We start from the raw sequence: 14,188 nt of genomic DNA on the forward strand, positions 1-14,188 counted from the left end.
TTAAAACATGTCTACACACACACACGCAGATACCTCTTCCTGATGGGTGGTTTGCAGTAGCTCCACAAACTAGAGCACTGCATTGCTGCTGACCCCACAGAAGGATTACAGGATAAGTCGCCACTTTCCGCCCCATTCCACACTCTAAAGGACACTACCGTAAACTCGGACACAAACACACACACATACGGACATAAACACACACACTCTCACACCCTCACCCTCTCACCCACATTCATTCTCAGTCACTCTAGTGACTTGGTTGTGGTTAAGTGAACTGCACTGTAAATGGTCAACCAGCGGGCCAACTGTTCGGCCATTCTCATGCATGGCCTCTCTCTGACCGCCACCATACTCCATGAGTCAGCCATCAAGACAGAAAGAGAGAGAGAGGAGGAGAAGGGAGAGAGACATACAGAAACCAGTGAGAGTAGAGACTGAAAGCAAACCTGCCACAAACAGAGACACCTGTCAATGATATGTGATCCTGTCTGTCTTAGTATTATCCATCCACATAGTCATGATTCCCTCTCACACACACACACACACACACACACACACACACACACACACACACACACACACACACACACACACACACACACACACACACACACACGTATTGATACACAACTGTACATGTGTGAAATAGGACAAACATACACAGCCACCAAATTATTATTATTATCTTACACAGGCTAACACAGTTGTTGAATTACATCATGACACATCTCTCCAATCACAAAACAATCAGATGACTAATGCTCACTAATAACTTGGTGGAGTGGGTTCGTGACAGTCTCTGTGTACCAGATATGCTACTTGTAATGCTATTTATACAGTATGCTCTAACACAGAACACCAGAGCGACAGAGACCTGTTCTGAATGGATGGTGAGTGGGCGAACTTAAGTTCAGCATAAAGGCCTGTATACATACAAAGAGAAGGATCATACAGCATGAACTTGCTTAAGGAAACAGCCAGAGTTCCATAGTCTCCACCAAAAGTTACAAATTTGCACCATTCTCACATAGACACATTCCACATTCTTTTATGTGATGTTTTGTTTTTATTTGTTTAAAATCATTATTTTTTATTGCAAATGGGCTCCAGCATTTTAGCTAGTTATTTACGGGACATGGAATGCATTGCAATATAATAGAGAACATTATAAACATTGGACTGGGTACTGTTTGTAAACCCTGCTATAAACACAGGGAGAAAAGAAAAGAGGGAGAGAGAGTGGAAGAGAGGGAGAGAGAAGGGGGGATATGAAAACAAAGAGAGAGGAGATGTATCTCTCTCTCTTCCCCTCTTTTTTTTCAGAGCAACATGCTCACAGCCACAATGAATCCATCAATATCTGACAGGGCTAGTCATCCGAGACGATGGAAGTCAAACGCAAGCCCACAAGATCTGCCTTTAAACGCAATGTTTTACCAACAAACTTTCCCTGCCTGGAACACATTAAGGCCCAAATAAATGTCCTGGGGCTGGGAGGGGGGGGGGGGGTATAGGGTGTGTGTTACATTTGCTAGGCTGTGGGAAGGGGTTGCGTGCCGTCAGCAGTTAAAAGCAGAAAAAGGCATAAATGTGAAATGGCGTGTTTTTTTTTTATTTAATTTTTTTCTTGGTTGGCAACGTTATTATTGCGTGATGGTAATGGCTGACAGATTGACTGGCTGAGCTGGGATCCACCGAGGTGTAAAACTCAAGCAGTCCTGCTCCACCAAACACATACACACACAAACTTGAACACTCAGGTTAGGACCGTATCTGGTCGCATTATTTTAAGACTCCATTTGCAGTAGGCTTGGTTGGGCCTAATCAGGGGTTAATGATACACCCAGGGGAGCTAGTCTGACCTTTGACTCGGGCTAATGTAGACTCGGAAGCTGGAGGGGTGAGGGGTGGTAGGGGTGCTGGTTACGGATCCAGTGGGGAAGAGAATTGTTCACACGTGAACCTGACCTCTCTCTTTCTCCCCACAGCAGTGAAGTGCTGTCCACAAACAAAGACACATAGCTGACCTAGACAAATTGTGTACCTGCATGTCCACACTGTCCACACTTTGTGGCTACTGGCCCTTTTTTTTTTTTACTGAGATTCAATCTGACAAACAAAAAGTCTGTGGACTTTACTTCTGCAACATACAATATTTAAATGATTCATCTTGAGTTGACAGAATAGAGACAAAGATGATCATAGCTAGTGATACTAGAGGTATGGAGATCCTGTATGCTTAATTGGACAGTCATTCAAGCAGTCGCATAATGTCAAGATGATCTTGAAGAGATTCCATCCATCCACTCAGAGAGCTTGTCTAGTGGGTTTGTGTAAAACAGGTTATAAAAGATGTTGCATATCAGAGACAAATAGACAGGACTCCTGTGATCTCTTTGTTGGTATAATGTAACTCTGCCAACCCACACATCATCCACACACACTTAAAAAAAGGCACTGGGATTCATTCCACACAATGTAACTCTGGAGGCTGAATACCTTATACTGGAAAAATGTACTGTTAAGGACCGTTCCACACTCTACTTATGTAACAATAACCATAACCTTCAACTCCATTACTATGTAATTGCTAGGTAATTATGCCAAAATGAAATGTTGTTTTTATAGTAATTAAAGCATAAAGGACCCTAGTATAAGAGCTGCTGGAATGCAAAGTCAGTGAAATAAAGGGTATCAACAACCCTATACTGATTTCCATTTTCATTGCTGCTCCCGTCCCTCCCTTCTATTCTCCTAAATTCTGTCCCACTAACCCTCTAACCCCATGTCTTGCCCCCATAACCCTCATCTAGCCCCATGACTCTGACTTTCAAGGTGGTGAAAGCCACCCCATAAACCCCTCTCCGTTCCAGGCATGCTGAGTGTGATGATTGGCTCTGAGTTATGGTGCCTTTGTTCTGGCTCAGGCCAAGCACAGACAAAGGGTTAATATAGGGCTCAACATTCCCGATCACAGCTAACTGAAGGGAGGAGAGGTGGCCATCTTAAAGTTACTTAAGACATTGAACAGGATCTTAAGCACTTACAAATGTGTTAAATATTTTACGAATTGGAAGATGTACACAATTGTGCACAATTTTCAGGGACTAGTTTTGACTCGTGAGCACTACTTTCAAAACTATTGGCTGAAATTATACAAAACCTTTATAACGCATCGTAAAGTAACACCTGGTGTCCAGATTTACACACCTACTAAAAGAACCTTGCAGGGGGTCCAGAGAAACTGTGTTACTGAGGTTGGCTGACTCTCCAGGGATTTTTCTTCGACATAAATACTGGCAGACCAGCCAGAAAAATGCAGACATCTGGTTACATTATCGCAGCTTTCATGGCAAAGCAAACAAATGGAGGAAGAAGTATGCTATTATCTCATGCTATGCACAATTTGTTACAGTAGCTCAGGACATTTCTTAAACCAAAAGTCTCTTTTCCACTGGAGGTTGTGCGTTTTCCCACTGTGAGAAATACATAAGTTAAATAAACTACATGGTCCAGCTTTGGAAAGCTACTCAAGTCTTTTCATTAAAACCACCAACAAACACCATGGTGGCAGTGGGCTGTTTCTTACAGGACAGACATAATACAGAGTGTCTGCTCTCTGCCAGAATCCTGCAAAGCCTTATAGAACCAGCCTGTCCTTGGACAGAATACCCACTATTTCATTCTACAGACACACTGCCACCGCGATGTGTGTAGACTTAACTGTGAAATGATTGCTTATACTGTAAGCCCTTGCTCAATGATGTAGAGAGAAAAAAAATCATAAAAAGAAAAATAGTAACACAAGAGGAATAAAATACACAAGAATGTAGCTAAACTGTTTTCAGAAAGTATTCACACCCCTTGACTTTTTCCACATTTAATTGTGTTACAGCCTGAATATAAAATGGATAAACTTTTGATTTGTTGTCACTGGCCTACACACATTACCCCATAATGTCAAAGTGGAATGATGTTTTTTAAATTTGTACAAATTAATAAAAATAAATGAAAAACCAAAATGTCATCAGTCAATATTCAACCCCTTTGTTATGGCAAGCTTAAATAAGTTATGGAGTAAAAATGTGCTTAACAAGTCGCATAATAATAATAAAATAAATAAATAATAAGCTGCATGGACACATTCTGTGTTAAAACCTGTTGAGGCTAGGGGGCAGGATCTTATCCCGGTATTGGGATTCATTGTCATGTGACCATGGCGGGGAATTCAAAACTGCAAGAGTAATCATTTCAAATAATCAAATAATCAACTATTTTCCTCCATTTGAAAGATATATCTCCTAAATCTAACCACGCTGTCCGATTTTCAGAGGCTTTACGGAGAATGCATAAAGTTAGGTTATGTGAGGAGAGTACATTGACAATAGCTGCTTGTAATGTTTAGCCAATTCAAAGAAGGGCATCAACAGACAGAAAACTAGCTAGAATTATGCACTTACCTTTGACAATCTGCATCAGATGACACTCATAGGACATTATGTTAGACAATACATGCATTTTTAGTTCCATCAAGTTCATATTTATATCCAAAAACAGCATTTACAGTCGCGGTGAAATTCAGAATTTTTTTCGGCTCGAATGCTCCCAGTGAATCCAGCATTACAAATCACGGAATTACTATTCGAAAACATTGGTAAATTATAATATTGTCATTCAAAGAATAATATATTATCATCTCGTAATTGCTACCGAATGGCCAGATCTCAAAATAACTTTACTGGGAAATCACATTTTGCTATAAACTGGGTACTATGCTAACAACATAAGCTAAGCTATAAGCTAAGCTAAGCTAAGCTAAGCTATACCGTTAGCATTAGCATCATCTAATATCGATAATAACATTCTAAATATCCCCTTACCTTTGATTATCTCCATCAGAAGTCGCTGCCAGGGATCCCAGGTCCAGAACAAATGTGGTTTCTTTTGACAAAGTTCATAATTTATGTCCAAATAGTTAGCGTTCAGTAGGCTCCCACAAAATGAGGTGGGCAGTATAAAGTCACGCCGAAAAGCTAAAAAAAACCTAGTAAATAATCTATTTATGTTTGTTCAAACATGTCAAACGTTGTTTAGCATTAATCTTTTGGTCCATTTTTAACGTGAAACATCAGTAAACATCAGTAATATTTTCACACAACCTATCAAGTGTCTAGAATAAACGATTATGACAAAGAAACTCTTCTCAGATTTATGCGCAGGCGCAAAAAATGAAGTGATGACGTGTCAACTTGTAAGCATTCTAATTCGGTCTGTATTCATGACAGATGCTTCCAACAACTTTCTAAAGATCGTTGACATCTAGTGGAAGCAGTAGGAGTTGCGAACTGAATCCTTTCTCACTATGGTATCTATAAAACAATGACACTAAATAGTATAGTCACAAAATTCTCATTTTTTTAAATCTATTTTTCACAGGTTTTTGCCTGCAATATGAGTTTTGTTATACTTACAGACACCATTCAAACTGTTTTAGAAAATTCAGAGTGTTTTCTATCCAAACCTGAACAATAATATGCATATTCTAGCTTCTGAGTTGGTGTAGGAGGCAGTTAAAAATGCGCACATATTTTTTTCCAAAATTCTCAATACTGCCCCCTGGCCTCAACAGGTTTTAACAGTGTTTAACATGATTTTTGAATGACTGCCTCATCTCTATACCCCACACACAATTTTCTGTAAGGTTCTTCAGCCGTGCAGTGAATTTCAAACACAGATTCTGCTTAAAAATCTATGGTAAGACATGGAAATGGTTGTATAGCAATTATCAACAACCAATTTGACAGAGCTTGAATAATTTTGAAAGAATAATGGAGAAATGTGGCATAATCCAGATGTGTAAAGCTCTTAGAGACTTACCCATAAAGACTCAAAGCTGTAATCACTGCCAAAGGTGCTTCTACAAAGTATCGACTCAGGGGTGTGAATATTTATGTAAATTAGATACTTCTGTATTTTATTTTCAATACATTTGCAAAAATGTCAAAAAACATGTTTTCACTTTGTCATTATGAGGTATTCCCGTCAGGAAGTCCATGATCCAGTTACAGAGGGAACTGTTCAGTCCCAGGGTCCCCATCTTGGTGATGAGCTTGGAGAGGACTATGTTGTTGAATGCTGAGCTGTAGTCTATGTACAGCATTCTCACATAGTTATTTCCCCTCTTGTCCAGGTGGGAGAGGGCAGTGTGAAGTGCAATTGAGATTGCGTCACCTGTGGATCTGTTGGGGAGGTATGCAAATTGGAGTGGGTCCAGGGTATCTGGGATGATGGTGTTGATGTGTGTCATGACCAGCCTTTCAAAGTTCTTCATAATTACAGATGAGTGATTCGTTGAAGTTAAACCCCCCCTAGAGTCTATTGACACAACAGTGCGTCAATCTAAGTAACATAATAAAAAAATCCCCATCAAGATCCGGCCTACAACAGTGTTGCGTTCGAGACCACCCGATTCAAGACCAAATAGAGGAGGGCGAGACCAAGTCAAGACCGGGAGGGGGACAAGTGGTCCAAGACCGAGACCAGCAAAATGCGAGTCCAATTCAAGACCATGATTGTAATTTTGTCAAATCACCACCATAGTCCAAAATGTCCAGTATTTCTGTGTTCATATTTCAGAACAATGTATGGATTCTTTAGACATTCAGAATAGTGAAAAAATGCATGCTGAGGGAAAATGATTACTAACCCAAACACAGTGGGGAACAATGGGCCTTCTATGCCATCAGAGAAGGGCTAAGGATTTATAAAATAATGATTTATAATAATAATTATAATTACACTATTAATTTCAATAATGTTCAGATTTTTTTCAGTTTTTGTTGGAAAGGTAAGGATTAAAAAACATGAGCTGGCGCACACCTAAAATAATAGTTTGTGTGGAGGTGCTGACTAACGGCGAATAAACTATAAACTATCAAAATAAAGAAAGTCGCACACCCCATTTATAATCTCCCAGCAATTTAATGGGTATTTACCAACGTTTCGGCATCACTGTGCCTTCCTCAGGGTAATGTCATGAAAGGGTTAACACTGAAGAAAAAAAAATATCCAATCAGGATTTTTATTTTCTGGTCTCTGGGGAGATAAATCTAGCTCGCTAAGTCAGCCATTGGCTAAGCCCTCAGAAGCTAGATAAAGGTATCTGCCGTTCAACTGTATTAGGGCAACATTTTGGAGTGACAGTGGAATCAACCAATCACATATTGACTTATTGAGTGGGACCGTTTTTACAAAAACGTATGGAAACTTCTGCCTTCTTGAAGGCCAATGGTCTAAGGCACTGCATCTCAATGCAAGAGGTGTCACTACAGTCCCTGGTTCGAATCCAGGCTGTATCACATCCGGCCATGATTGGGAGTCCCATATGGCGGTGCACAATTGGCCCAGTGTCGCCGTAGTAGGCCATCACTGTAAATAAGAATTTGTTCTTAACTGACTTCCATAGTTAAATAAAGGTTACATTAAAAAATATATATATATAAATCACTGCGCAATAGCGAGCAGTTGTTTTCCCACGATCTAGCTAACTAGCTTTTGTTGTCGCGCTAGTTACCAGCAGCTGCAGCAAGTGTTATCAAAGAGGAAGTTGTTGCAAATTTGTTAGCTTCTCCCTTTTCAAGAACAACTTTCAACAAGAAGTGAAGTTTGAAATTATCATCATCTGGTGAGTGTGATACATTGTTACATTTAAAGTGGAACTGACAGCATTTTAGCAACAAGAAATCTTACTCAAATCTGTTCATATACACCCCAAGAAGAATAGGATACTTAAAAAAAAAAAATCTGACAAGCAACCACTTAGATACAGTGGGGGAAAAAAGTATTTGATCCCCTGCTGATTTTGTACGTTTGCCCACTGACAAAGAAAGGATCAGTCTATAATTTTAAAGGTAGGTTTATTTCAACAGTGAAAGACAGAATAACAACAAAAATATCCAGAAAAACGCATGTCAGAAATGTTACAAATTGATTTGCATTTTAATGAGGGAAATAAGTATTTGACCCCCTCTCAATCAGAAAGATTTCTGGCTCCCAGGTGTCTTTTATACAGGTAACGAGCTGAGATTAGGAGCACACTCTTAAAGGGAGTGCTCCTAACCGCAGCTTGTTAACTGTAAAAAAGACACCTGTCCACAGAAGCAATCAATCAATCAGATTCCAAACTCCCCACCATGGCCAAGACCAAAGAGCTCTCCAAGGATGTCAGGGATGTCATTTTCCCTCGGCCTGGGGCTCCATGCAAGATCTCACCTCGTGGAGTTGCAATGATCATGAGAACGGTGAGGAATCAGCCCAGAACTACACAGGAGGATCTTGTCAATGATCTCAAGGCAGCTGGGACCATAGTCACCAAGAAAACAATTGGTAACACACTACGCCGTGAAGGACTGAAATACTGCAGTGCCCGCAAGGTCCCCCTGCTCAAGAATACATATACATGCCCGTCTGAAGTTAACCAATGAACATCTGAATGATTCAGAGGACAACTGGTGAAAGTGTTGTGGTCAAATGAGACCAAAATGGAGCTCTTTGACATCAACTCAACTCGCCATGTTTGGAGGAGGAGGAATGCTGCCTATGACCCCAAGAACACCATCTCCACCGTCAAACATGGAGGTGGAAACATTATGCTTTGGGGGTGTTTTTCTGCTAAGGGGACAGGACAACTTCACCGCATCAAAGGGACGATGGACGGGGCCATGTACCGTCAAATCCTGGGTGAGAACCTCCTTCCCTCAGCCAGGGCATTGAAAATGGGTCGTGGATGGGTATTCCAGCATGACAATGACCCAAAACACACGGCCAAGGCAACAAAGGAGTGGCTCAAGAAGAAGCACATTAAGGTCCTGGAGTGGCCTAGCCAGTCTCCAGACCTTAATCCCATAGAAAATCTGTGGAGGGAGCTGAAGGTTCAAGTTGCCAAACATCAGCCTTGAAACCTTAATGACTTGGAGAAAATCTGCAAAGAGGAGTGGGACAAAATCCCTCCTGAGATGTGTGCAAACCTGGTGGCCAACTACAAGAAACGTCTGACCTCTGTGATTGCCAACAAGGGTTTTGCCACCAAGTACTAAGTCATGTTTTGCAGAGGGGTCAAATACTTATTTCCCTCATTATAATGCAAATCATTTTATAACATTTTTGAAATGCGTTTTTCTGGATTTTTTTGTTGTTATTCTGTCTCTCACTGTTCAAATAAACCTACTATTAAAATTATAGACTGATAATTTCTTTGTAAGTGGGAAAACGTACAAAATCAGCAGGGGATCAAATACTTTTTTCTCCCACTGTATGGTCATTTTCACGTTTTATAAATTCTTGGAATGTTTAGGAATTACATATACTAAGGTATTTGTGAAAATTCTATAGCAATATAGAGTGGGAAATTGGCCGTGCATTTGGAGATGTAATAGAAACTGCAGTAAATAAAACCGAATAAAAACATCTGTCTTGTCCAGGACCGGAGTCTACACAGACCGGTGTGCTATAGCCAATCAGAGCTACAGTGGACCTTCATACAAACAAGCCATTTGCCACATGGGCCTGCCATCATTCATTTTGAACTGGATTGTGTGTTTACAGGCAATTGCAACAGCGCAACTTTAGAATATAAGAACGTTATTTGCCAAACGCCCAGAAATACACCTGAATGGATTTCTGCAAATATGTAAACACCACGGGAGTCCTCTTACATTTTGGCAAATAACATTTGCACATTACATTTTCAATACAGTCCTATTGATCAAACAACCATGAACATGTAGTCTCTGTCCCTCAGTTATGCACATCACAACAACAAGATCAACAACTAATGCTAGCGAGAGCAAGATGAGTTACAATCTAACGAGAGAACATTAAGATAAACCCTCTCAAAAGTTTTCAGATCTTAAAGCAAGCGCATCTACTCACGACCACAGCCATAAACACAGTCCAGTTCAAAATAAATGGCACAGATCCATATAGATCTGTGTAGAGTACAGGAGTTATGCACAATAGAATCCTACTCTGGTGCGTTTTGCCCAGAACAAAATCTCTTGCATATTTTGTTTTGTTTCAGTATGTTGCATTGAAAGTGGCTAATATTACGTTGATTCGATCACAATTGCCACAGTAAAGGGAAACGTTGATCGTGTTAACTAACTGGGAATACTCTAGAAAGTTGAGTGAAGTTCAATCTTGTGCTTCTCTCCATGGGCCATGCCTAAAATGAGGACTTCTGTACTTTCTATTGAAGTAAATACCTAGGCTTTACTATGGGCTCTGGGCAAAAGTAGTGCACTATATCTGAAATAGGGTGCCATTTGACCATGACACTCAACCATATCAGGAAAGAGAGAAGGGCGGAGAGATTATAGTTCAGATCCAAAAAGGCAGTGCCCTACCTGGGGCTGCCTGCATTTCCACCAGTCCCCCAGCTGCAATCAGGGCCTCCATGATCTTCACATGGTGCTCTGGGTTTACGTCCGCACTGCAGGGAGAGAGACAGGCAGGGTCTGAGGTCAAATGAAGGGACAGATATGTCAAGAGTTCAAGCATGAAGAGAACAGGGTCACGGATGTAAATATATATATGAGAGAGAGAGAGAGAGAGAGAGAGAGAGAGAGAGAGAGAGAGAGAGAGAGAGAGAGAGAGAGAGAAACCAATTGGCTTCTTCTAGAAAGAGTATCTTGGTAATGAACCAGGTCACAGGAGTGAAGGAGGAGGTGGGGAATTTTGAGGGGAAAAGGCCTAGGTCACACCATGGGATGGTAAGCTAATGTCTCTGGCAGACAGACTCCTCTGGTTCTCCCCTTTCTCCTGCCTTCCCTCTCTCTCTATTGGATTTTTGCCTGGTACTGGGTCAGAGAAAGTGTTGATTTACTTATTTATTTATTTCCTATAATTCAAGTCCTGTGATGGATACATATGCGACCTCTCTCTCTGAGGAAGCTGATGACCTCTCTATTTTTGCCTGCCGTGCGGTGCTCTCCCTACAGTAGTTTGACAGGCCACAACTCTGACATGAAATACAAGTGCAGAAGAGAGACATTATGTTAAGTTTACGCTATGGTTACTATGTACAGTACATGGTGATATTTGCACGCAAACAACACTAAACTCACTATTTACAGTACCCTGCAGATGACTGGATTACATTGTCATCTTCCTTCCACAATTCATCTGATTTCAACAACTATTGATCTTGAACTACTTCTATGACCTACTACTACTTTACACTCTCAGAATTCTCTGCCTAATGGTAAAAGGTAGTGTACTACAAGAGACTGAGACATACTAAACTCCCCAGTAAAGGTCAGACAAATAGACTCAGGTTGGCTTCCATCTGGTTCTCTGGTGGTTATGATCAGAGGGCTGAAACACCATGGGTCAAGTTTATATCAACAACACAACGGAGTGACGAGCCAGGGAGAGCAATGCATTCTGGGATAATCCAGCACGCTCACTCCTCCTGGTGATATCAGAGGGGAACGGCTGAGCGAGTGGAAGAGGCTACACAAATATCACAGGTTCTGCCTCATTGACTGTGATCTCTTATTCCAGTTTTATGTGTAAATAGAAGCCAGAAACAGACTTTCCTCACTGATTCAGAGCAATTCACAGAGCAATTCTCCCAGTGAGCTTTTGCAGTGTATGTGAAACATAAACAGCATGCTCAACAGGTTAATGCTTTGCTTGACCATTTCAGCTTACGATTTACAATGACAGGATGTTAACATTACCACCGAGCCAAATATTACTGCATACTTTTCCCTTTAGTAAACGCAGCTCTATCAGTTCATGCCCAAAGGCCTACTAGTGCACAGGGAATTTTAATCTTCCTCTTCTAAAATAGACTTGAGAGTGTACATGAAGAGGATAGGAACAGCATCACTATCAAATGGTCACTATCACTATCAACAACAACAGCAACATAAAAACATAATTGAAGCTGCTGGCTAGCAGGTTTTTATCTTAAATCTCCAGGGTAACATGCTTTGTTTACATTTTCATTAGTTGACTGTAGCTGCAAGCCAAGTGTCAGTATACAGTATACCTGAGAATATAACATGCATAAGACCCATTTTTAATATGTTTCCTATACATGTTCGACAGTACACTCTTAGAAAAAAGGGTTCCAAAAGAGTTCTTCGCCTGTCCCCTTAGGATAACCCTTTGAATAACCCTTTTGGTTCCAGGTAGAACCCTTTTGGGTTCCATGTAGAAACCTTTGTGGAAATTGATCTACATGAAAATGGTTCTACCTGGAACCCAAAAGGGTTCTTTAAAGGCTTCTTCTATGGGGACAGCCAAAGAACCCGTTTAGGTTCTAGACAGCACCTGTCTATCTAAGAGTTTAGCCAGCCACACCACTTCATCAATGCACCAATCAGTCTTACCTGAAGTGGGAGTGTTTGAAGATGGCCTCACTGAAGACCTGGCCTAGAAGCCTGGGGCTGGCCTGGTTCTGAGCTTCACTCTGGGCCACCTTAACCAGGTGTCTGGTGAGGTGCACCAGGAGCTGGTGGTTGGCCTGGGGCACGCTGGGGGACTCCAGGATCCTCTTCAACTTCTCGCCACAGTCCTCCATGCTCTGAGTTTCTGGAGTGAGAAGACAGAGAAGGGAGAATGAGTACAAGTGTGTATTGTATTTGTGTTTGTGTGTGTGTGTGTGTGTGTGTGTGTGTGTGTGTGTGTGTGTGTGTGTGTGTGTGTGTGTGTGTGTGTGTGTGTCTGTGTGTATGTCTGTGTGTGTGTGTGTCTGTGGTGTGTGTTGGGACAGAGAGCCAGGCACTAGCAACAGAACACACATATACTCGGTTCTTTGAATATTTGAGAGATATACTGGGAGATTTGAATAAAAAGCAACTAACCCAGCAGGAGTCTGGCTGGCCTGGGATCAGGCTCAGCTCCTTTGTGTGTTGTCACAGCTCAGACAATAATGTTTAGAGAGGAGCAGACATATTGATGCTCTCACCACAGGTCTTCTCTTCATCCTGCAAACAAGACGACATCTGTGCCTCTCCTCTGCTCTGTCTTGGCAGCTAGGGCTTCTTTCAAAGAAGCCACATAGCTACTATCTATTCTAGATTCACTTCTGTAGTCTGCTTAACGATGTTTTGTGGCCAGCCTTGATTTGATGCTGTTCCCAAGGAGAAACCATCCATAACAATGACTCTGTACATAAGAACTCACACAGTATACCCACTGGGCAAAAAACAGGCTGAATCAACATTGTTTCCACGTCATTTCAACCCCAAAATTAAATGTGATGACGTTGAATCAATGTTGAAAACTGATTGGACTTGAAAAAAGTTTGATTGTTAAATCACGAGCCTAGTTTGTTTAGCCACGGGAAAAGTCAGCAATCTTCCCACTAGCCATGATTGGCTGACATAATGAGTGGGCTGGACATGCCGAGAGATGAGTTTGGATTGGTCTGCCATGTAGCACGCCTCTGTCTATAACATGAGCTGATCAGTATGTGTAGGTAGTCCTTTCTAACGTGGCTTTTTTGAAAGATATCACGTAGTAGAACTGTATAAGTGTTGCTCTCCACTTTATGGAGGACCAAGTTTTGAAATCAGTGGAATTAGAGTATGATAGCTAAGGAGATGGAGAAAATTCTGAGTTTGATTGCAAATATGCAGACGGAGTCAAAAAGAGAACACACAGAAGGCTGTTGTATAAAACACCTGTCTCCGGATTACATCTTCAAACTAAGAGCAACCATGGCATCCGTGACAGAGAGGGGGAAGCATCCATCCATCCATAAGATCTAGCTAGCTAAATACTCCACTATGCAAGTAACTATTTCAATAGAATGTTTATGAAGTCACTGCGACAACTGTTGATAGGCGTAACTGATAAATTCTCTCTGGCTATCTACTCCGATTTCAGAGCACTTTCGTCTGAGTGTGCCAGAGCGCAGAATAACTGACGAACATACGAATGCTCAACACCCGTTGTATATGGCCGGTGTCAGTAGCAGTTGGTAAAAAAATGTAATTAAATTCAATTGTTTCCAGCAGCACAATTTCAGTTACCAATGCTCTGGAAAACATAAAAACAGCCTAACCAGCTCTGCTCGGGTGAATAAAATGGTCCGAGTGAGCTGTTCTCTCATTTGTGTCTGGAAGTAGCTAGCAAGCTAGCAAACGTTAGCCAGTTAGCTTGGTGTTGACTG

General features: G+C 41.2%; 1 protein-coding gene across 1 annotated transcript in view; it reads right to left on the bottom strand.

Moving 5' to 3' along the window:
- LOC115192204 (phosphatidylinositol 3-kinase regulatory subunit gamma) overlaps positions 1-14,188 on the bottom strand; it is a 326,582-nt gene that overhangs the window by 164,510 nt on the left and 147,884 nt on the right. The window contains exons 6-7 of the mRNA XM_029750441.1: positions 12,402-12,603; positions 10,407-10,492 (exon numbers count right to left, since the gene is read on the bottom strand). Coding sequence (XP_029606301.1) covers positions 10,407-10,492; positions 12,402-12,603 — 288 coding nt within the window. The remainder of the gene's footprint in view (positions 1-10,406; positions 10,493-12,401; positions 12,604-14,188) is intronic.

This window comes from Salmo trutta, chromosome 4 (assembly GCF_901001165.1).
Source record: "Salmo trutta chromosome 4, fSalTru1.1, whole genome shotgun sequence".
NCBI lineage: Eukaryota > Metazoa > Chordata > Actinopteri > Salmoniformes > Salmonidae > Salmo > Salmo trutta.